At 40.3% G+C, this 22,454-nt stretch overlaps 1 protein-coding gene across 3 annotated transcripts in view; it reads left to right on the forward strand.

Moving 5' to 3' along the window:
• dennd1a (DENN/MADD domain containing 1A) overlaps nucleotides 1-22,454 on the forward strand; it is a 514,736-nt gene that overhangs the window by 13,977 nt on the left and 478,305 nt on the right. For all 3 annotated transcript variants that reach the window (XM_078426383.1, XM_078426382.1, XM_078426384.1), the window contains exon 2: nucleotides 1,850-1,914. In XM_078426383.1, coding sequence (XP_078282509.1) covers nucleotides 1,879-1,914 — 36 coding nt within the window. In that variant the 5' untranslated portion in view covers nucleotides 1,850-1,878. The remainder of the gene's footprint in view (nucleotides 1-1,849; nucleotides 1,915-22,454) is intronic.

Below are 22,454 nucleotides of genomic sequence, written 5' to 3' on the forward strand. Positions count from 1 at the left end.
TTTTGGGGTCTAGACCCTTCTTCAGACTGGTTAGGGATAAGGGAAACGAGAGATATAGTTGGTGATGTGGAGAGATAAAGAACAATGAATGAAAGATAAGCAAAAAAGTAACAATGATAAAGGAAACAGGCCATTGTAAGTTGTTTGTAGGGTGAAAATGAGAAGCTAGTGTGACTTGGGAGGGATAGAGAGAGTGGGAATGACGAGACTACCTGAAGTGAGAGAAATCAATATTCATACCACTGGCCTGCAAGTTGCCCAAGTGAAATATGAGATTCTGTTCCTCCGATTTGCGTTTAGCCTCACTCTGACAATGGAGGAGACCGAGAACAGAAAGGTCTGTGTAGGAATGGGAAGGAGAATTAAAGTGTCCAGCAACCGGGAGATCAGGTTGGTTCAGGCAGGCTGAGCGAAGGTGTTCAGCGAAACGATCGCCCCGTCTGTGTTTGGTCTCACACATGTATAAACGTCCACATCTTGAACAACGGATACAGTAGATGCGGTTCGAGGAGGTGCAAGTGAACTTCTATCTAACCTGAAAGGACTGTCGGGGTCCCTGGACAGAGTCGAGGGAGGAGGTATAGCGACAGGTATTGCATCTTCTGCAGTTGCAGGGGAAGGTACCAGGAGAGGGGGTGGTTTGTGTGGGGAGGGGTGAGTTATCCTTTCAGGTTAGGCAAAGGTTCACTTGCACCTCCTCCAACCTCATCCCTCCTCTGTCCACCGTTTATATCTCTTGTTTCCCTTATCCCTAACCAGTCTGAAGAAGGATCTCGACCTGAAACATCACCCATTCTTTCTCTCCAGAGATGCTGCTTGTGCTGCTGAGTTACTCCAGCTTTTGTGTCTCTCTTCCGTTTAAACCCGCATCTGCAGTTCCTTCTTACGCATGAATTTACTTAGTTGATTGTTTTCTAGTTCGATTCCTACATTGTTAGGCTTGCAGATTCTTCCTAAATGTCAATGTTTCAGCATGTCTTGCATTGGGTTGAAAGTGGCGATGGGCTGAGTTCTGATACAATTTTAGTTTAGCTTAGCTTGGAGATACAGCGCGAAACAGGCCCTTCGGCCCACCGAGTCTGCACCGACCAGCGATCACTCGCACATTAACACTAACACTATCTTATACACACTGGGGACAATTTACACAGACACCAAGCCAATTAACGTACAAACCTGCACGTCTTTGGAGCATGGGAGGAAACCGGAGCACCCGGAGAAAACCCACGCGGTCGTGGGGAGAACGTCCAAACTCCATACAGACAGCACCCGTAGTCGGGATCAAACCCGGGTCTCTGGCCTATAAGGCAGCAACACTCCCGCCTCGCCACCATGGTCGCACTTTGATTATACATTAAAAGTATAATGATGTTTGCTTATCGCAGCAGACCTCCAGAATAAGATTCCAGCAATCATTCCTCTCCCAATTCTTGGCAAAAGCCTCAAAGTTTGAGGATATTTCCGAGCGGGGACTGTGTCGCAAATGAATCATAATTACATTGAAGGAACATTGAATACATCTTAAATGAGGAATGATATCTTGATTATTGTGTTCTGAGGCAGTTCGTAGACTATAATTGTAACGTGGAGGAAGGAACTGCAGATGCTGGTTTACACCAAACATAGACACAAAATGCTGGAGTAACTCAGTGGGACATGCAGAATCTCTGGAGAGAAGGAATGGGATAAGTTTCGGGTCAAGACCCTTCTTCAGACCTTCTTCAGATTGTAATGCTATACTATAGCCTATTGTCCTAGGAACAGCTGCTGATAATTATGGGGTGTTAAAATACTGATTTTCTCTCTACTTGACTAAAGCTGAACGTTTTCTTTTCCCTTACCTACGCAGGAAAGATCCAACGACTACTTTTGAAGTGTATGCAGAAGTTACACAGCCCGAGTCTGGTGGTTCAGGTAGTGTTAACTTTAATAATTTTACAGCTGTGTTTTATTTGAAAGCAGTGCATTGAAAATGCAGTTGCTGAAGAGTTGAAACTATGCAGCGATTCACATGAACTTGGAACTTTTTATGAACAAATTTTGTCATATCAACTGCATAATTGAACAGCTCAATATTAAAAATAACCCTGAGGCTAATACTTATTCTCCCTCCAGCTATCTGGCAGGTTGTAACTTGCGTTCACAATGCTGAAGCAATTTCAGCTGGGTTCATCGTAATTCCTGAGTAGCATGCATACTTATCGTATCCCCATTGTTTTAGTTGAAATGATGCTGTTGTTATTACCTGGACACTGGAAATGACCTTGTTGCAGTGTGGAATCTAGTGTACACAGTACTGTAGAACAAGATAACAAAAGAGAAGACATACTGTTCTCCGTTTTCTTGCCTGTATATTTTTCTGGTAATTAATTGCAGATTCTTTCCAATAAATCTGTAGTAATGACATTCAAATCATTAATGCTGTTGTTTGTGTCAAAGAGCATGCCAGGAATTTGGGCCTGCAACAAAAGCTTTGTAAAACTGAACTGAAAAATATAACGGATGCCCTGACACGAGCAAAACAGAAACCATATGCTGAATGTTATCAGATGAATAAATATCAAGTGTGATTAAAAGGAGCATTGTAATGTAATAGTCAATAGTCAATTTTATTTGTCACGTACACATAAATGTGCAGTGAAATGAAAGATTACCCACAGTTCAACAATAGGAGCAATAAAAATAAGCAATAACACACACAATCATAAACCAACACCAAACAAAAAGAAATATCCATCACAGTGAGTCTCCTCCAGTCACCTCCTCACTGTGATGGAAGGCCAGAATGTCTTTTCTCTTCCCCTGCCGTCTTCTCCCGTGGTCAGGCTGTTGAAGTTGCCATGTTCCAGGCCGCGCCGGATGGTGAAAGGTCCGCAACGGGCTGACCCAAGCAGGCGAAGACGCTGCCGCTGCACGTCGTGGCTCCCGACATTGAAGCCCCCGCCGGGCAGAGAAAATCTAGTTTGAGTGTTCCCATGATTGGGGTCTCGACCCGAAGCATCACCCATTCCTTCTCTCCAAGATGCTGCCTGACCTGCTGAGTTACTCCAGCATTTTGTGATACCCGTAATTAGCTGTTCGCCATACAAAATTTTGACTGTGCAGTTTGGAAACAGGCCATTTGGCCCAAATCGTCCACATCGACCAGTATGCACACTGCCGTATTGACCCCTTTACCCACCATTTGGTCTGTCGCCCTCTACGCCCCATCCCTTCAGGTGTTCATCTGGACCCATCTTAAATGCTGCTGGTGGCCCAACCTCAACCACTTTCTCAGGCACTGCATTCCAGGCCCTTTGCCCTCTCTGGATGATGAAGGTCCTCCTCAAATCCTTTTAATCTCTTCTCCCTCATCCTAAATCAATGTCTGCTTGTTTTGTTGACCCCTAATATGGGAAAATGTTTTCTGCAGTCTCCCCTTGCTATACATCCCTTATAATTTTATATGTCTCATTTATGTCCCTACACCCCTTATAATGTCATGTCTCATTCATGTCGTGTGTGTCCCTTTACCTCTGCCCCAAGGAGAAATTGAAGAGTTCCACCCCAGTCAATATCCTGGCAAATTTTCTCTGCACGCTCTCCAGCACTATACATCCTCGTACAATGTTGCAAATCTGATCTTGATGGAAAAGCCTTGTGCAAGGTTACTTATGGATTTGGGAGAGATTTATGCTTTAACAATTTATTGATGACACCATGTCAGCTGAGTGTGTTAGTAGTAATGTATGATGTTAATGTTTCACCGGAAACGACAACAACTTCCAATACAAATGGAGTCATTTCCATTGGAAAATAATTTCCCTTGCACGTAGGAAGGTCAAATGTAAGGAGAAAATATACAATGAATGGCTTGACTCTCAACAGAATTGATGTACAGAGGGATTTTGAGGTCCATGTCTAGAGCTCCTTGAAAATTGCAACACAAGTAGATGGAGTAATAAAGACGGCATATGGAATGCTTGCCTTCATAGGTCAGGGCATTGAGTATACGAGTCGAGATGTCATGATTCAGCATTATATGGCATTGGTTAGGCCATATTTGGAATATAGTGTGCAGTTAAGGTCGCCCCATTACAGGAAGGATGTGGAGGCTTTGGAAAGGGTGCAGAGGAGATTTACCAGAATGTTGCCAGGATTAGGGGGTATTTGCTACAGGGAGAGGTTGGACAGACTTGAATTGTCCAAACGGCAGCAGTTTCAGGGAGCAGTCTGAAACGGCAGCAGTTTCAGGGAGAGCTGGTAGAAGTATGTAAAATTATGAGAGGCATTTATAGGGTAGACTGTCAGAATCTTTTCCCAGGATCGAAAAATCAGATACTAAATTGACACTTTCTATTTCCTGCACTTATGATACAGTTTCACTCCCATCATATAATGGTAGCATGATAGCAGTCTTATTGTCTTGCTTGATAGTATTTGATTAGATAATGCAAGGTGGTGCTTTTTGGGAGGTCTAATGGAGTAATTTATACACAGAAATCGGTAAGGATGTTCCGAGGAATAGAGGGACTGGTGTACATGTCAAAATAGCCTTAAAGGAAGCAACACTGGTAGATAAGGTGTTAAAGAAAGCATATGGGATACTTGCTCTCGTTAGCTGGGGTATGGTACAAAAACAAGGAGGTTATGATACAATTATATAAAACATTGCGTTGGCCACAGTTGGAATACTGTGCACAGTTCTGGTTGCCACACTGCAGGAAGGACATGATTGGACTGGAAAGGTTTCCAAGGAGTTACTCCAGGATTTTGCTAGAGACAGAGCATTTTGGTCGCAATACGAGACCTGGGAGGCTTTTTCTTAGAACAGGGAGGGCTGAGAGGGAACCTGATTGAAATATACAACGTATATAAAATTGTGAGGAGCCCTGATAGGATAGGTCAAGAGAAATGTTTTTGCTTAGCAAACACTTCTGCAACTTGAAGGCAAAGGTATAAGGTAATGGGTACGAGATTAAGAAGGGACTTGATGTCAAACATTTTTAACTAGAATATGGTGGGAATCTGGAATATACTGCCTAAGAGGGTGCTGGAGTCAGATACCCTTGAAATGTTTAAGTGTTTAAATGAGCACTTGCAACATCTTGGCACACAAAACTATGGGCCAAATGCTAAAAATGGGATTCGTGTCCGTACGTATTTGTGGACAGCACGGAGACAATGGGCCCAATGGCCTGTTTCTGTGTTGTTGGGCTACAGCTCTAATTAAATGATTGTGTAATTAAATTCTTGCAACTGTTTTCAGAAATATGCTACTTAAAATATGTTGATGTTTGGATGAGAGTGAGTAATAATACAATAATTTATTCAAAGGGTCAAATGTAGATGTTACCTAGCCTACAGGATTTAATTGCTGCCTACAGAGTTTCATTAACCCTCATTAAATGATAACAAGTACAGTAAGGTTGTAATTAGTATAATAGCGAAAGGTACCAAATATAACTACAAAGATAGTGAAGATATTTAGTGTAAGAAAATAACTGCAGATGCTGGTAAAAATCGAAGGTATTTATTCACAAAATGCTGGAGTAACTCAGCAGGCCAGGCAGCATCTCAGGAGAGAAGGAATGGGCGACATTTCGGGTCGAGACCCTTCTTCAGACTTCTTCTGCTGAGTTACTCCAGCATTTTGTGAAGATATTTAATTGAATTGTCCATTATCCCTGCAATCAGTGTGGTATAACAAAATGATTTACTGGAGCATCAAATAAAGTAAATATTTCATGGTTGTGAATTGTGGTCAAATTAAGATCCAACTGCGTATTTGGCTTTACTTCCATGCAGCATTTGTGGAAGGTTGAGAACATCAACAGGAAATTAGAATAATATCAGCTATTATCGGAATGTATTTAGGAACTGGCTGAATTTCAAGATCATCTTGACTTCTTAAATGTTGAATTCTCCAATTTTAAGCAACCCCCCCCCCCCCCCCCCCCGACCCACTATCTCTTTCCCACCTGGTGCACACCCATTTCTCCCATTATCCTGTCCAAGTCACCCTGCTCCTTTCCCCTCCTTCGCACACTCATCTCCCATCCCTCTATCCCTCATTTCAATTTTGTCCTCTTTCCTTTCCCCTGTCCTCTTCCAACGTTATTCTTCCCTCTGGCTTTATACTTCATCTTCTCTCCTTATCTGACCTCCTTTTATACAGAATACAGAGTACAGAATACAGAGCTTTATTTGTCATTCGGTACCGAGGTACCGAACGAAATTACATAGCAGTCACACAAAAAAAAGAACACAAGACACATGACCCCAACACAAACGTCCATCACAGTGACTCCAAACACCCCCTCACTGTGATGGAGGCAACAAAACTTCCACTCTCTTCCCCACGCCCACGGACGGACAGCTCGTCCCCGACCGACCCGCACAGTCCCCGCAAGGTGATGGAAGTCCCTGCGGCCGAGCCGTACCGGGTGCTGAATCGTCCCGCAGCCGGGCGATGGAAGGTCCCGCGGCCGTACCGTGCGCTGCTAAGTCCCGCGGCCGAGCCGCACCGGGCGATGTTAGGTCCCGCGGCCGAGCCGCACCGGGCGAGGTTAGGTCCTGCGGCCGAGCCGCACCGGGCGATGGAAGGCCCTGCGGCCGAGCCGCACCGGGCGATGTAAAGTCCCGCGGCCGAGCCGCGCCAGCGATGTAAAGTCCCGCGGCCGATTTATCTCTAGCCTTTGTCACTCACTCCACCCATCTGTCATTCTAAACTCGCCTATCTTTCACTTTAGTGAGCTGCACAGGGTGGGATAAAGTGATCCATTACCTTATGTTGGGTTTAAGGTGATGGATCTCAAATGTCTTATTGAATCTGCATTATGACCGAATGGAACTTAATTTTCATCTTTTGAGAAAGGAGAGCTTGAAGGTTTAGTCCTCAGGATTTGTTGTAAGTTATGAGCCAGGATAAACTCAATCTCCAGCACCTCGTGCCTATCTTCGGTGTAAACCAGCATCTGCAGTTCCTTCCTACACATTTTGTATGTTCAATCTGACCTGCACCTCGTATTTCCGCCTCCCACTGATTGGTCCCATGCCACATGCATCTTTTAGTAACACACATCAGTCTTGAAGCCTTGCTGCTGTGATCATCTGACAAACCTAACAGTCTACAAGCAAAGACTTGGCCTTAGGTGGCAATCGCAAGCCCCTCCCTCCACAGTGCCCAATCCGGCTTTTCAACAGGGTCTTTTCAGTTATTTATGTCTTTTTAATTGTTTAAAACAACTTAATTAAATTAATCACAACTTTATAATTATAGAAAAGTAACAAGCCATTGACCTTCAATTTCCTTTTGTATTGAGGTCAGTAACCTCCATTAAGGGAAATAAGCCAGCACAACATACAAAGATTACCCAGCTAAACTCCCTCCATGGCCTCGGCACTGAGCCCAATGGCAGAGCAGAAGATTGTTGCTGGAGCAATCTGTGCTCTACATCCCTGATTTCCACACAGAAGTGTGGAAACCGGGAATGTGCCAACCCACAAAATGCTGTTGCAGAATGTTGGCATGTCGTGATGCAGGAGTCAGTGACATTTTAAAGATGCTTATGAGACAATTTATGAATTTGACTTCTTTATTAATCCAATTCTCCTAGTTCTTGGGCAATTTGGGGAATTAGTGAATTGCTTCAAAATTTCCTCATTTTAAGGTCCTAATAATGCTAATGTAAATTATTCCAGTGTTGTCAAAGAAACCTTTCATTATGCAGTTAGTCATAGATCTAGTTTCCAACTGCACCACACCTTTGAAGTCTTAGCCCTGGGGATGTACAAAGTGGAAGGGCGTTGCAAAGAATCTGGCATATTTAACTTAAATTGTCTGATTAACATCGATTCTTGGCAAGAGTGAGAGCAGGACAAAAATTATTCAAAGTAAAGGCAGAAAATGCTGACGCTATCCAACTGAGAATCTATAACCTTTTCTGTTTTTACTTTAGATTTTCAGTCTATAAAGCAAGCTTTTTCTTGCTTTGAGTTTTTCTTATTTTGAGTGAATGAAGGGAGGACAATTGGAGATCAAGTTGATTCCTCCTACACCTTAGTCGAAAGTAGTATTGGCAGAAAGCAGGGAGCATGCTTCAGCACTAATTTATATTTACATGGTCTATATCACAGGACATTCCTGAGTGTTTCAAAGAAGCTTTACTAAAGAAGATTTAATTAAACTTAATGAGATCTTGGGGCTGAAAACCTCGGTAGAGACTTGTATTTTAAGCGCAACTTAAAGTTCGAAGCTGAGGAAAGAATTGTTTTGTGAGGGAATTTCAGAATTTTGGTATGTAAAGCCACAAATGCCCAATAATACCTAGATTTTGTGTAACCTCTAACAATTTCCCCCTCCCCTTTCTCCCCCACTTCCACACCTCCCCTCTCCTCCATTCCTTCCCCTGCATTCACAATTTGAAACTCTTCAATCTGTCTGTATCACACCCTCTGCTTTAATCTCTAGCCTTTGTTCCAACCATCTACCTATCAAAATCCCCCCCTCGTGTTCACCTATTACCTGACATGTTTTGGCCTACCTCTCCTCTCTTCCAGCTTTCTCTACCCCCCCTAATCTGTCTGAAGAAGGGTGTCCCAGCCCAAATCGTCACTTATCCATTTTCTCCAGAGATGCTGCTTGTTCCACTGAGTTACTCCAACACTTTGTCTCCTTTTGTGTAAATCAGCATCTGCAGTTCCTTGCTTCTACACATTGATTAAAATTGGCAATGTGCAAAGAGACCAGAATTGAAGGAGTACAGATATTTAGGAGTATTTTAAATATGGAGGGGACAGAAATGGAGAGGGCCATATCCTGCAAAAAAAAGTGCAATTTCCTCACCATTGCTTCCAGAATGATTTTGCCTTCATTATTGCTCCCAGAGCCTGTTCAGGCTTTGACAGATCTTGCTTGTGAAGCGTTGCTTCCCAAAAACAATTTTGAGCTGCCCTTCCATTTGTTTGCCGCAACATCCCTTGTTTTGTAATTATGTTTCATTGGAAAATAGTGCTGCAAATTTATCTTTTGTGTTCTACTGATTATCGTCTTCATCTTTGTTAAAACACCATTTATTTAATTTCTCTTAAGACCAAATTAAGTATTTTCCTAAACTTGAGTTCAGTAAGACAGCTTCCTGACCTTCTCGTGCAATGGTAGCATGTGGATATCTTTTTAGATCGGAATAAGTAGTTTTAATCGGTGTTGGACACAAAATGCTGGAGTAACTCAGCGGGTCAGGCAGCATCTCAGGAGAGAAGGAGTGGGTGATGTTTCGGGTCGAGACCCTTCTTCAGACTGAAGAAGTTTGAATCGGTGTGATAGCTTTTGTGTAAGCCTATTCTTTCTGCCGTGTGTGAAGCCTGAACTTCACAATTCTGTTCACTAATAAATAGGTTTCATTGGAGCCTTGGCCATCCAATGAAGGCTTTGTTCGAAAATATGCTTTGTTTTCCAAACCTGTGCTTTCACATTTTCCTGATCCATAAACTGGACTGATCATGACTTGCATCTTTCAAATTTATTTTAAGGTATTCCTGTCTCTGGATTTAACTTGTTGGGATTTGACTGTGATGGTTTATTATTGAATTTACTTTCACAGATAGAAATATGTCTCTTTTTGGGTTCATTAATTTTCTAGGTATGGCAGATTTGTTTTTTGTTTTAGCTTCGTCGGGGAGAATCAGTCCCTATGGACAGTCACCCAGTCATTCTGATGTTCTGACAACTGACGCATATGTCTAATAAGACTGTGAATTACTTGTTAATGACAATAGTCAATATGGTTTTAGGTAGTCTTCATCCCACAAAAATTAACTTATAATCATCTGCTCCTTCCCTTGATACTTCTACATTGGCGAGACCAAGCGTCGGTGAGTTGACCATTAGCAGTGCATCATTGCTCTCTCCACAATGGCCAGCTTGAGTTTCTAACTGCATGCCATCTCAACTCCCCTTCCTGTTCACACACTGACCTGTCCCTTCGCTGCCATCTCAGCACTTCATATTCTACTTGGTTCGCTTACAACCGAATGGTGTAAACCTTGAACTTCTAACTTCAGGTAACCATGCCTCCTGTGTTCATTTCCCACTTCCATCTGTCTTCCCAGGTTATTGTTCCCTAATTTCCGCTTTTCAATTCCTTCCCATCTAGTTGTATCTTTCTATAATTCCCTCTCTTCTGAATCCACCTATCACCTATTAGCTCCCCACCTATCCCTTTCCTGCACTTCTTGCCCACTTTCCTCTTACTCCTCCAGTCCTAATGTGGATCTCGACCCAAAACATAGACACATCCAAGAGTCAAAGAGTGTTGAATTGTCATGTGTACTGAAAACTGAACAATGAAATTCTGACTTGCAACAGCACCACAGGTCTGTAAACACATAGATAACACAATAACGGAAGGAAGTTTGAAGGAGAAATAATATTAGTGGAAAAGAAAAGCCTGTAGTCCCTTGTGCAACCAACCAAGAGAGCTTATGGTTTAGTTGGTGTTTGTAGTGTTCAAGACCCTGATGGTTGTTGGGATGAAAAAAAATGGCACCATACTGTGGCAACAATTTGCAAGCAGTAGATTCATTTTGCTTCCACAGGCTGTGTTTGACCTGTTGAGCTCCGCCAGCAGTTTATTTTTTCGTATTTCAGGTACTGGCATCTACATTCTCTTGTTTCTTCTTTCTAACTTGGACTGGGTCCTGCCCCAGGAACTCCATGTCAATAGTTCCTTGGCTTTAGTCAAATGTTTGAGGTGGTGTATTATGTTGTGAGCAAGTGCAAGTTCTAATGGTACATTTCATGTTTCCATATATATCGTTGCAAAGTTCATGACATGAAGGACATATAATGCCCTGGTTAGTAGACAAATCAATAAGAAAAATGGGCTGGTACTGTAATTGGCAGGATATTACCAGTGGCGTTCTACAGCAGTTTGTGTTAACTGTTTGTTATTTATTAATGACTTTGGTGAAGGATACAGAACCATGCTGTGAGATGAAAATGGAAGTTATATCAAGCTCCACTCCATCTACTCGGGGCAATCAGGGACAGATATCCATTTCTCAAACAATGAAAAAAAACGAACGTTTCTATCTGCATTTGTATTTAAGTTAAGAAATATTTGTAAATGATGTGAATGCACATACAATTATTAATAAAAGCACTAGGAGGGTAGAGGATGGGAGGGGTTGTCATCTCCTCTTTGCACCAATAAAGAATCGATGAGTAGTTTCTAACTAGTGAAAATCTACAAATGGCAGATGTAAAAAGGATGTTGGGGACTCAAGTGAATAGATAATAATAAAATCAAAAAATCTAGAGAACTAGGATTGCCTCTCAATACAAAACGCCCTTGTTAAACAACACCTAACCTATTGCACTTCGTTCTGCGCACCACGCCTTAAGGAGGACAAAATGGCCTTGGAGGAAGAGTAATATAGATTTCCAGGAATGACTGGGGGAGTTAAATTATGGTCAGATATTCCATAAACACGGTTTGTCTTTTGTGATATTTTGACTGGGGATTGACTCGACAAAGTGTTTGTGGTTAAGTGGCCTAAATATTGGTTGTTTACTCTGAATGCTGTAAATAACAGCTGACCAATGCTCAACTTTCCAGGCAATGTAGTTTTGAGTGTCATGTTGGTCATCTCAGTGTTGAGAGTTTTTAAGGGTGATGACAAGCTTTTGAACTGCGCTGCTGTGAAACACACTTTGTTTGTGCTCAGCATATCTGAAGGATGAGTGCGTTCTGTATGTGGCCTGGATGAATCAACTACTATTTACAGACAATTGAACATTGTGCTTCTAAGATAGAAATAATCCAAAACTATTGCACAATTCTATTGTACAATAAAAAAAACTTTTTCCATTATTGCTATGCCTAATTATGCTGATGCACTTTCAGTTAATGCAACTCCATGTTTATAGCTCTTCAATACTAATTCACTGTCAGTTTAGCTCTAACATTTTGGGTTTTAAATAAGAGGTTTGTGGGTCTGGGCCCATGGCTACAATTGGAGTGATAATGTAACTTGACAATCTATTGCAATAATGAAGGAATGCTACCTCATCAAAGGTGCCTTGCTCAGAATGACATAGTTAACTGAGCCCTTGTATTCCTGTTCAGTGAGCATTGACAGATCTATTTGATGATAAGCAGGAAATTCTTGGTATAAAAATAAAATAATTGGCTTTTCATCAATGTTTATGTGATTCTTCTTGTGCATGTAACAGCTGTTGCCTTTTCTCTAAGAAGTTACTCCATTCCAATGGATTCATTATATCCTAAGTAAATTTCTGAGATTAAATTTATTTGGCCAATTATCTACTGGCTCTGTGAAAGAATTATCAATTAATTCTGCTTTTCTACTCTTTCTACATCATCCATTTTCCCCCCAAATTACTGCAATTCCATTTTGAAAGTCCTTGCTCCATCTGCCACCACTGTTTCTATAAATCACAATCTCTTGGTGTGTAAGATGGATCTTACCTTCTCTACTTTTGAGACATTTCTGGGATTAAGTTTATTCCTGTCTTGGTTTTCTATTGCACACATCAGCCTACAAACTTCTAAAACATTATCACTTGTCTTACTATGTTAAAAATGAACTGTGTCACCATTTACATGGATTTGTTGTTTTTTTCTCAACAAGTTAATTTAGAGCTGTTAAAACTGAGGTTGATCTTCATTAGGTAACTGAAACATGCACTGAACCATTCTTTTAAGAAGAATGTTAAATGAAACATGAGCATGAGATTTGTTAATGTGGTATTCTCATTGTCCTCCAACCATCGTTCATAAGTACTTCCACGTTCTTCACTGAAATATTTGATTGGATTTTTGAACAATCTCATAATTGTAATAATTAATAAAAATATATATATTGCAATTTAACAATGTTCTTCTTGTTCACGTTCGTGTACTCTAAATTATTATTTGTGCATTGGCCCGTGCAATTTTCAGTTCGTTGTTTTCATAGCCTCCAGGGACAAGGTGAAAACTAGATCTGCTATTCATTATTTGCATGTAATGCATGCCTTCCCCTTGTAATCTGTGAGAATGGCTCAAATTTCACTATATCCTTGCCATACTACATCTTGCTTATGGTACATCTGGTACATCTCTTAAATAGAATAGAATTACATGACTAGAATATATAAAGTACTTCCACTATAAAGTACTTACACTATAATGTAAATCTAATCAAAAACATTTAGATTATAGTGAGTTACTAAGTTTTTTTTTTGCAGGGTTTAATAGGACTGCATAAATATTTGACCTATTTTGTAATATATTCTGAGAAGAAAACTGAAGTAATGAGATTTGAGTGGCATGTATTGTTTGTACTCTAAAGTTTATATTGAAGTTTACCCTGGACTTCAATGTAAACTTCAGAGTGGATTAGTGTAGACTAATATCCCGTCTGCATCAATGTTGGACAAAAGTGAATGGATGTACCATTGAAATGCTGTCCAGTTAAATTAGAGCATTTACAGCATTATAGCTGTAGCATTTAATCTTCTATCTTCATTATTTGTTAAAAATGTTGAAAAAAATCTTTTACTACTTTTACAGTTTATTAGTAGTTACAATATAAGATTGGTGGAGACCCTTTGGCCAATTGTCTACCAGCTCTCTGAAAGAATGATCAATCAATTCTGCTTTTCTGCACTTCCTACGTCGTCTTTTTTTTAATCATATTACTGCATTTCTCTTTTGAAAGTCCTTGTTACATCTGCTACCACTGTTTCTGTAAATCACAATATCTTGGTGAGTGAGATGGATCTTTCTTCTCTTTTGCATGACCTTTTTCACAGATGATAAACTAGATCATACAGTCCTTTGAACCTCTTTGGCCATTTGACAAGTTCAAGGTTTATTTGATCACTGCAGTCTCTCTATACCTGATGCAAACCTCTCTGCCACCCCCACCCCAAACGTCTCTACTGCAAAAACAAGCCAGTCTCAGCTGTGAATTATTTTACACTGGTTTCTCATTCTGGTTTACCGATAAAACCCAGTAGTTTTGAAAATAGCTACTATAAATATAATTCTCTGTATCACTCTGTTCAACTTTTTATCATGAGGCATATTATGTGCTGATAGGTTTTTTACATATTGCAGTTTATTTAGTTATAGTTATGAAGCAAATGGATCCTATTTTTCAGGATTTGAACTAATCTATAAGGAGCAATGAATTTGAGGATGACCCAAACAACAGATGACCTTGAATGACTTACAATTTAAGAGCGTAGTGTAAAAATGGGCATGGATCTTGATTGTCTGCTTAACTAACTAATCAGTCTGACTTGATCAATGGCGTCTCACACCACAAAGATTTGTTCATGTTAAGATTTTTTAAATTCAACAAAAATGTTAGACCTTTGGGATATGGAAGAAAATTGTTAATTTTGTCAAGTGTCATTAATGATTGAGCTCCTGTGCTGGTAGAGAAATAAAAAAAATTACAATTGGCTTTTATTCAAGAAAGTATGTTGCATTAATATTTTGAGTTGTAGTTTCAAAAATTATGTAGCTATTAACATTATTCAAATGAAATATTTTCATCTCATTTTGTTGGTTAAAAAAAAAAAAGAGATCTATTTTCATTCAACTCTTATGGTGCTTATTTGTCATTTGGTGTGGGACTTCTGAATTATGTGAAATCTCTTCAAACCTTAGCTGTCTGGTGAGTTGTGCGCTTTGTGGATGGATTGAAAAAATAGGTCAATGGAGGACTTGCACTTCATTCAGCTCTGGGTCACCTTGTCAATAGGAATACGTATATTAGAACGCAATGCATTGACTGTGGGTCTGCTAAAGGGGGAAGGGGAAGACCGAGTGGAACCCCTGCTGAGGTTCCCTGTAGGAGAGGGGGAGCAGCAGGACCCAGCACAGTCAGGCCCCATGGTGTTGGACTTTGCATCGTGGAGATTGTGGGCCCGGTGCCGAGCCTGGTGAGTAAGGTGATGGCTGCGACTAGCTGGTGGGAGGTGGAGTGACGAGGGTCGGCAGAATCACTGGTGGAGGCTCGAGGGGGACTGGAGTCCGGGTCAACGGGCGAAGCGTCAGTAGCCCCGGTCAGGGGATGGCTGGGGAGAAACGATGGTCGGCGTCATCGGTGAGGCGATGAAGGTTGGCGATCCCAGTGAGGCGGTGGCAGCGGCAGTTGTGGCCTCAGGGAGGCGGTGAAGGTTGGCGGCAGCGGCCCTGGGGAGGCGTCGAAGGTCGGCAGTTGTGGACCCAGGGAGGCGGTGAAGGTCAACAACGGCAGCAGCTTTGGTGTTCCTGGCCTGAGATCGGCCAGGAAGGCGGTGAGTGTTGGTGCTGCTCCTCGTGGTAGCAATGGCGTCTTGGCCTTGTGGTGTTCAGGCAGGTGGCGCGGACTAGGGTGGAGCCCCGGGCCTGTGGGCGGTCAAGCCGAGGAGTGTCGATGGAGGCGAGCAAGTTTGCGATCCTTTGTAGAGTCCAGGTAGGAAAGGAAGCGTTTGTTGAAGGCGTGATTCTGGCGTTGGATGAAGTGCAGTTGGGGTCTGTTGCAAGTGTGGGTGTGTGAGGCCTGGAGCTGTGGGAGAGTCAGAGCGATGGTCTGTTGGTGCCAGCGCATCGCAGCCAGAATAGAACGTAAGGCACGGAATGAGAACTGTTGTGAAAAATGGCAGATGTACTGTCGGAAGTGGGAAGGTGAACTTGGCATATAACCAACAAACTAACTGGTCCCTTCACACTGATCTAGTGACCAAGAAGCACATCAAGGTATTTACTACTTAGACATCTGAAAAGATTCACCATGTCCATGAAGATCTCAAACTTCAACAGATGCACTTTAGAAAGTATTCTGACACTATGTACCTTAGCCTGGTGTGGCAACTGCTCTCCTCCTGACTGCCTGAACTTGGAGAGCGGTGAATCCCAGTCCATCACAGGCTTGTCACTTCCTTTTATCCAGCCATCCTCAAGGCGCATTGCATCAGGAAGTCTGGAAGTATTGTCAAGGACGCCTACCACCCTGGCCTTTCCCTTTTCTGTTTTCTACCTTCTGGGAGAAGATATATGAACTTGAAAGCCCTGACATTCAGATTTCAGAATAGCTTACTTCCTACAGCTATTAGACTCCTGAATGAATCACCACTTTCAAACTCCCTTCCCAGAGGTGCTACCACATACTCTCTCATAACTTTATCGCATTCGATTATTAACTTATTGCACTTTTTTTGTTGCATTATTTCAGATTGTACTCCAGTTTTACTCCATTCTACTGTTCAGCATTCATCATTGTCTTCATTGTTGTACTTATTGTATTTATTGTTTACTCTGTGCTTCATGTGGACAATGAATTTCATTTCACCTTTGTGTATCTGACACTAAACTAATCTAAATCTGACCTGAATCTAATGTAACTTAATTCCTTTACTGAGTCTACTATTTAGTTTCCTTTGTTCAATCAAACGAAGTGCTGTAAAATGTTACTTTGTTTGCAATGGGATACAACACTGCAGTTGGATTACTGTAATTGGATTTTAAAGATTCAAGATAAAGCAAAGATTCCTAGGAACAAAAAAGCCATTATTTTTCAGCTACAATTACCATATGAAAAAAGAATTTCAAGATGTTCTCGTTTATTGTTTGACTGTTGAACAAAAACTGTTGGCTAGCGTTTTGCGAATTTGTATAATATATTGTTGAGGATATGACAAAAATACTGATTGCACTGGCAGTTTTTGAAGCAATTCTCTGTTACGGTACAGTTCAAATTAACTGTAAAAAAAAGTTACACTGATTTCACTTGGGTACATGGATGATCAAAACAAAAGTGACAAGTGAAGAAATGTCCTTAATTGGCTCTGTTTAATACTCAAAGTAGCATTGTATGGGCAGATCTTCCTTGTAAATAATGTAACATTACTGGTACATGAATGTAATATACATTGTTAGGATTAAAAAAAAGAGAATGAGATTCAAAACATCCCGTGAATATTTATTTCTTACTGTTGTATTGAGAACGTGAAAATGTTTGTCGCTTTGCCACAGAAATATGTCCTTTACTTGCCTGGTCACTGCCCTTTAAATTAGAAAACAAGCCTTACTTTGTAAAGGTAAATAATCTGAACAAATAATTCTTACACTGTTCATTATAATAAAAGCATGGGCAATTTGGGCTGAAGGGCCTGTCTCCGTGTTCTATGACTCTATGACTAGACTATAAATTAGAACTTGATAACAGCAAGGCCTGTTTCCGGCTGTATATATATGATATGATATGAAGTTGAACTAAAATGCAATCAAACTATATTTGATAAATTGTTGCCAGGGTAAGCATTATCAGTAAAAATATTTTTTTGAATCTGCTTCCTACTGATCGTTTTTTATTATAAAGACTTCCATTTGTATAGCATTTTTCCACAATCTCTTAAAGCACTCCACTATAGCATCAGGTACAGCATAGAACAGGCCTTTTGGTTCAATCTCTCTTTATGACTCAAGCCCTCAAAACCAGGCAATATCTTTGTGATTCTATTCTGCACCCTCTCTAGTTTAATCACATCTTTCTTATCAAGTTGTGACTCGCACAATGTTCAATACACCAAGTGCACCTGACCAATGTTTTCTACAACTGTAACATGATGTCCCAACTCTTCCACTCAATTGCTCAGCCAGCAAGCATGTCATATGCCCTCCTCACTACCATGTCTGCCTCCATTGCCACTTTCAGGGAATTATGTACTGTACTTATTCCCAAATTGTCTCTATTCAACTATGTTTCTCTTGGGCCTGTCATTCACTGTGTATGTCCTGCCCTGCCCTGCCCTGCATCAGATTGCACTTGTCCGAGTTAAATTCTCTTGGCCAATCTAGACCGTGTTGTAACCTCAGCCAACCATCTTTATGATCAATTATCCCACCAATTTTGGTGCTATCTGCAAGCTTACTAATTGTACCATCTACATCCTTACCCGAATTGTTCAAATGGATAACAGATTACAGAGGACCCTGCACTGATCCCTGTAGCACACCACTGGTCACAGGCTCTAACCTAGAAAAACTCCTCTGGTATGCTAGATGAAACTTTGGGTTCCTTTGGCAAAGGACATAAGGCCTAAACTCTGCTGAAGCAGAACTGTTCTTTCACCTTAAATTTACATGTTCACATATATTTACCTTTGAAATTTCAAACATATTAAACTAAGAAGACCTTACAATAGATCACAAGGGAAAGTTTTTGTTTTTAAAAATCGAGGTTTAAAAGTAATTTGTTTTTAATTTACAGATCTGATTACGGCAATTCTGTGCAAACTCGTGCTTCTAGTTTGCAAAAGAGATTTCAGCAAAGGAAATGTTTGCATGTTGAAGGTTCACCCTTCAGCACATAAAATTCACCACATAATACATTGACTTTTTAATGATCAACAGGACTTTTTTGAATAGCCACAATCAGTTGCTCCATATATAAAACGCAGTTATGTCTTTATTACTTGTATTGTAAGATCATCAAAACAAAACAATTAACTTCTAAAATTAATGGATACCCCTGGGGAAAAAAATATTTTAAGGTTAGAATATTTTGCTAAAAGGCAGGATATGTTGGTGATATATTGCCTATGAATAACACTGCAGCATGTTACTGTATTGAATAACTGCAGCATCCCCTTTTTAATGTTTAGAAAATGGAGATTTCTCACACTCTCAGCCAGTTTTTCTCTTTATTTAAGCAACATCTGCAAAATTGAGCATGATTCATGATTTCCTGACCAATTATTTCCTATTGATAAATGTCTCCATTAACTAGATCCTTTTCTCTTGATGTAAAACAACATTGCAAACCAGTCTTTTAAGTTGTTTGCAAGGTTGCCTTTGAGTTTATTGAAACGCGTGATAAAATTGCAATCGCAGCAAATTTCTCAGTGATGTGTTAAAAAAATGTTTGTCTTAAGCTCGTGGAATGTTCAGTTTGGTGGCGACACCAAAAAGTTGATTAGTTTGTAATGAATCATGCCACATTACAGAGACGGTGCTTCTGCCTGCATTTCGAGATTAAGGTCTGTCACAAAAGAATCCCAGAGAATGATCTTGCACTAAACATCCAACGAAAGGCTTTATCACCCTGCCCCACTGCACAACATTGCACCCTTCCTCATTCTACCTCAGTCAATAAGTGTGACAAAACACAGAAAATGGATCTACTTCCGTTTCTTGGCACACATCCCTCAGTGATAGGTAGACATTGATAATGAAATATACCCCCCCCCCCCATAGCATGTCAGCAAACCCTATCTGAGGAAAGGAATGTTCAAAGATCAAGAACTCAAACAACACAAAGCTCATGGTCTACTGGACAGTGGAGATCCCTGCCCTTCTGTACACGTCAGAGTCCTGGGCCAAATCTAGCTGGCACCTCACTCTTCAGAGATACCATGCATTTCCCCAAATCCTCCTAGATTGTCCAAATCCACCTGTCTGTCCCCATCGAGTACTTCCTGGCCCATCTGTGGCAGCAGGGTACAAATCCTTGATTGACCTTGAGCCTCCTCAGAGCTTGAACAGAAATAAATCATGCTTGACTCCGAAGGACTGCCTTTGAATTATGAGGGAATAACAGGGCTTTTAAAGAGAACAGATTAAAAACCACTTTGTTTTGAGTAGAGCTTGGCTCCCTGGCCAGAAGCTGGCAGGATCGGACTATATATGTCGGGTTGGATGTATGTTTTGCTAAAGTTTGGACCAGACCATTCAAGCTCAGCTCAGAGTTTTCCGATCAATGACATGCTTGAGATTGTTATTTATTTCTGGTGACAGTTGGGTCAGGTGCGGCAACGTTGCAAATGCCTAGTTGTGGGTAGAATTTGGATTGCCTGTAGTTGGGTTGGGCCGAGTTTTTAGTTTTGCCCCTGAGCAGACCTGCATTCAGGAGATTAAAAACACAATATGTTAGAAGTGCTCAGTGGATCATCGGTGGACAGCCCTTTTCATAATGGTCTTTTATCACTGCTTCATAATGATCAGAAATGCAGGGAAGGGGGAGGATAGAGAGAACAAAAGGAAAGTCCATGATAGGCATACTATTCAGGAGACTTTTTCACAAAACATAGATTTAACTGTGAGAAAAGGTTCTTTGATGACATCATTTTTCAACCTGAGTAGTTAGTGAGAGCATCGGTGTTTCTGAGTTGATCAGTTACCCTGTTGTGTCAAAGAGTTTGTGATCATTTTTTGTCGATGTGACTTTGTTGGTTTGAGGAGAGTTGCTGCACTTTTTCCTTCCCTCACCTGACATAATACTGTTATAATTCACAATATGAGAATGTCATTTGCTCTGGGAGGAATCAAAAATAACTAAACCATAGCCTACTTTTACATCCTGCTGTGACTGGTTTAAATTTATTTGTTTATTACAAATTTCCATCATGTATGAAAGCGTTTTAAAAGAAGCAATAACTTTCCCACCAGTTAGAATTTCAAATCAGTTTAAGCTTAGAAGAAGTATTTTTGCCCTCGGAAGCTAACCACATAAATTTTGTACAGTAGTTATTGATCTGCTGTTCTCAGCAAATTTGATCGAATTCTGTAATCCCTTTACACTTTATCTTAAAAATACAGGCTAATCACTTGGAAAAGGACCATTTTGAGCGTGTAACGCCATAGTAGTTGGCTTTTTACTTCAGTTTGGAGCTGATGATGAGCAGCAGGAAGAAAATATGACAGCATCAGCAATTAGTTATGGTAGTGGTGCTGTTATTTGTTTACATTATGAAAGAAAGCTAACTAAAAAAAAATCCTTTTAATACCATAATAGAAAATCACCCTTTTGTGATCATAGCATTATTGAAATAAGAAGAATTGCTCATTCTTTTGTTACAATATATCATTAACCTCTTAAATTTGTACTGCACACTGAAATGTAAAAACCTTTCTCTCTTCCCCAGTTTGGAACACTTCATGGGATTAGTGAAGGAAATGTAGTTTGTATTTATTTCTCCTTTAGAAAGGATTGATGAGATCGTACTGTAAGCTTCTCCACAAGTTTTATTTCCTTCTCCCTCTCTCTTTAATCGTACTGCTGTGTGGAAAGAATAGATTTCTTTCAAACAAGAGAACTATTGACTCCAAGCAAGTTAATCGCAGTCATTGCAAAGACTGGTATTTACATTTGAATTGCAGTGGAGTTTAGTGCACCTTTAATCTTGCTCTCATACGAGGCAGAGAGTTGTCTATGTTTGAGATTTAAAGTTGGAATACTTCCTACTTTTCTCACTCGTGTACGACAGGCATAATCCTGAAACCAGGGGAGATTACCAGTTTCTGTTTTGAAATACAATGGTTGCAACTGCACTTTAAACAAATTTATATTGCTTTATAATGATCCAAGTTTATAAAAAGCAATGCAGTATGTATTTAATCATTGAAAGTATATATTTTTAAACTGCAGATGTTGCATATCTGAAATGAAAACAGAGTGCTGGACATACTCAACTGGTCAGGCAGTATCTGTAGAAAGCGAAAAAAAATCACTTCCTGTTTATGTATCATTTTCTTAATCATAATGTTATCTGCATTGATTGAACATTTTCATCAGTTCCTTTCTGCTGTGTTTTACATATCCATTTTTTCTTTCAAAGGTACAAAGATCTTGGGCTCAGCTTTACCTGTTGTAAGCTATTTCTTTGCCTCAATAAATGTGTTTTCTAAGTTTCCTCTCTAGTGTATGGTCAATTGCTTTATCTTCAGCTTTAAGTGGTATTTACTTCATTGTTTAAAGAAAATATTTGAGGTTTAATAAAAAAGGAGAGGACTAATTTCTGAGTGTGAAACATTTAATGGTATAACAGACCATTGAGTACATCCCAGTTTCACTTTTCCTTGATTTTGATTTTTCAGATGGAAAGTCAAATGTATCCAAACTTTGCTGCTTATGTGTTTTGGAGGAGCTTTTACAACGATGTAAATAATTTAAAGTTATTATTCAAAATAATATTCTGCAGCTCTGCTATCCCCATTGAGGTCAATGTGGTCTCAATTCCTGTTTCAATTCTAATATGGTATTCACTCCCTGCATACTTGTTGGAGAATTTGAACAAGATGAGCCTCATCTGCTCTTGGGCAAACACGCTGACAGATTTGGCTTTTTTGCATCAAGTGGTCTGAGGTCCAGGAGGGAGATATTGTAAGATTTAATCATCCACAATCCTATTAAATGGCAGGGCAAGCTTATTAGGTGGTGTGGCCCACTACTGGTCTCATTATATAAGTATGTTTTGGATGTCTGACATGCTGGCAATTTCTATTTGGACAGCATGATGCTCCTTTCTACCCTTCACCTGATGACTTCCTCCTTACGCCACAACACTGCAGAGAAACGTGATTTATTGAAGTTTTCCTATGTTTTATTTGTACCTCTGCTGTTTTCTGTGCCACTTAAAATGAAGATATCAAGCAGATTTCCAAGCCATGTGATTATAGAGGCGACAGGAGGGT

Source organism: Rhinoraja longicauda, chromosome 31, assembly GCF_053455715.1.
Source record: "Rhinoraja longicauda isolate Sanriku21f chromosome 31, sRhiLon1.1, whole genome shotgun sequence".
In the NCBI taxonomy this organism is placed as follows: domain Eukaryota; kingdom Metazoa; phylum Chordata; class Chondrichthyes; order Rajiformes; family Arhynchobatidae; genus Rhinoraja; species Rhinoraja longicauda.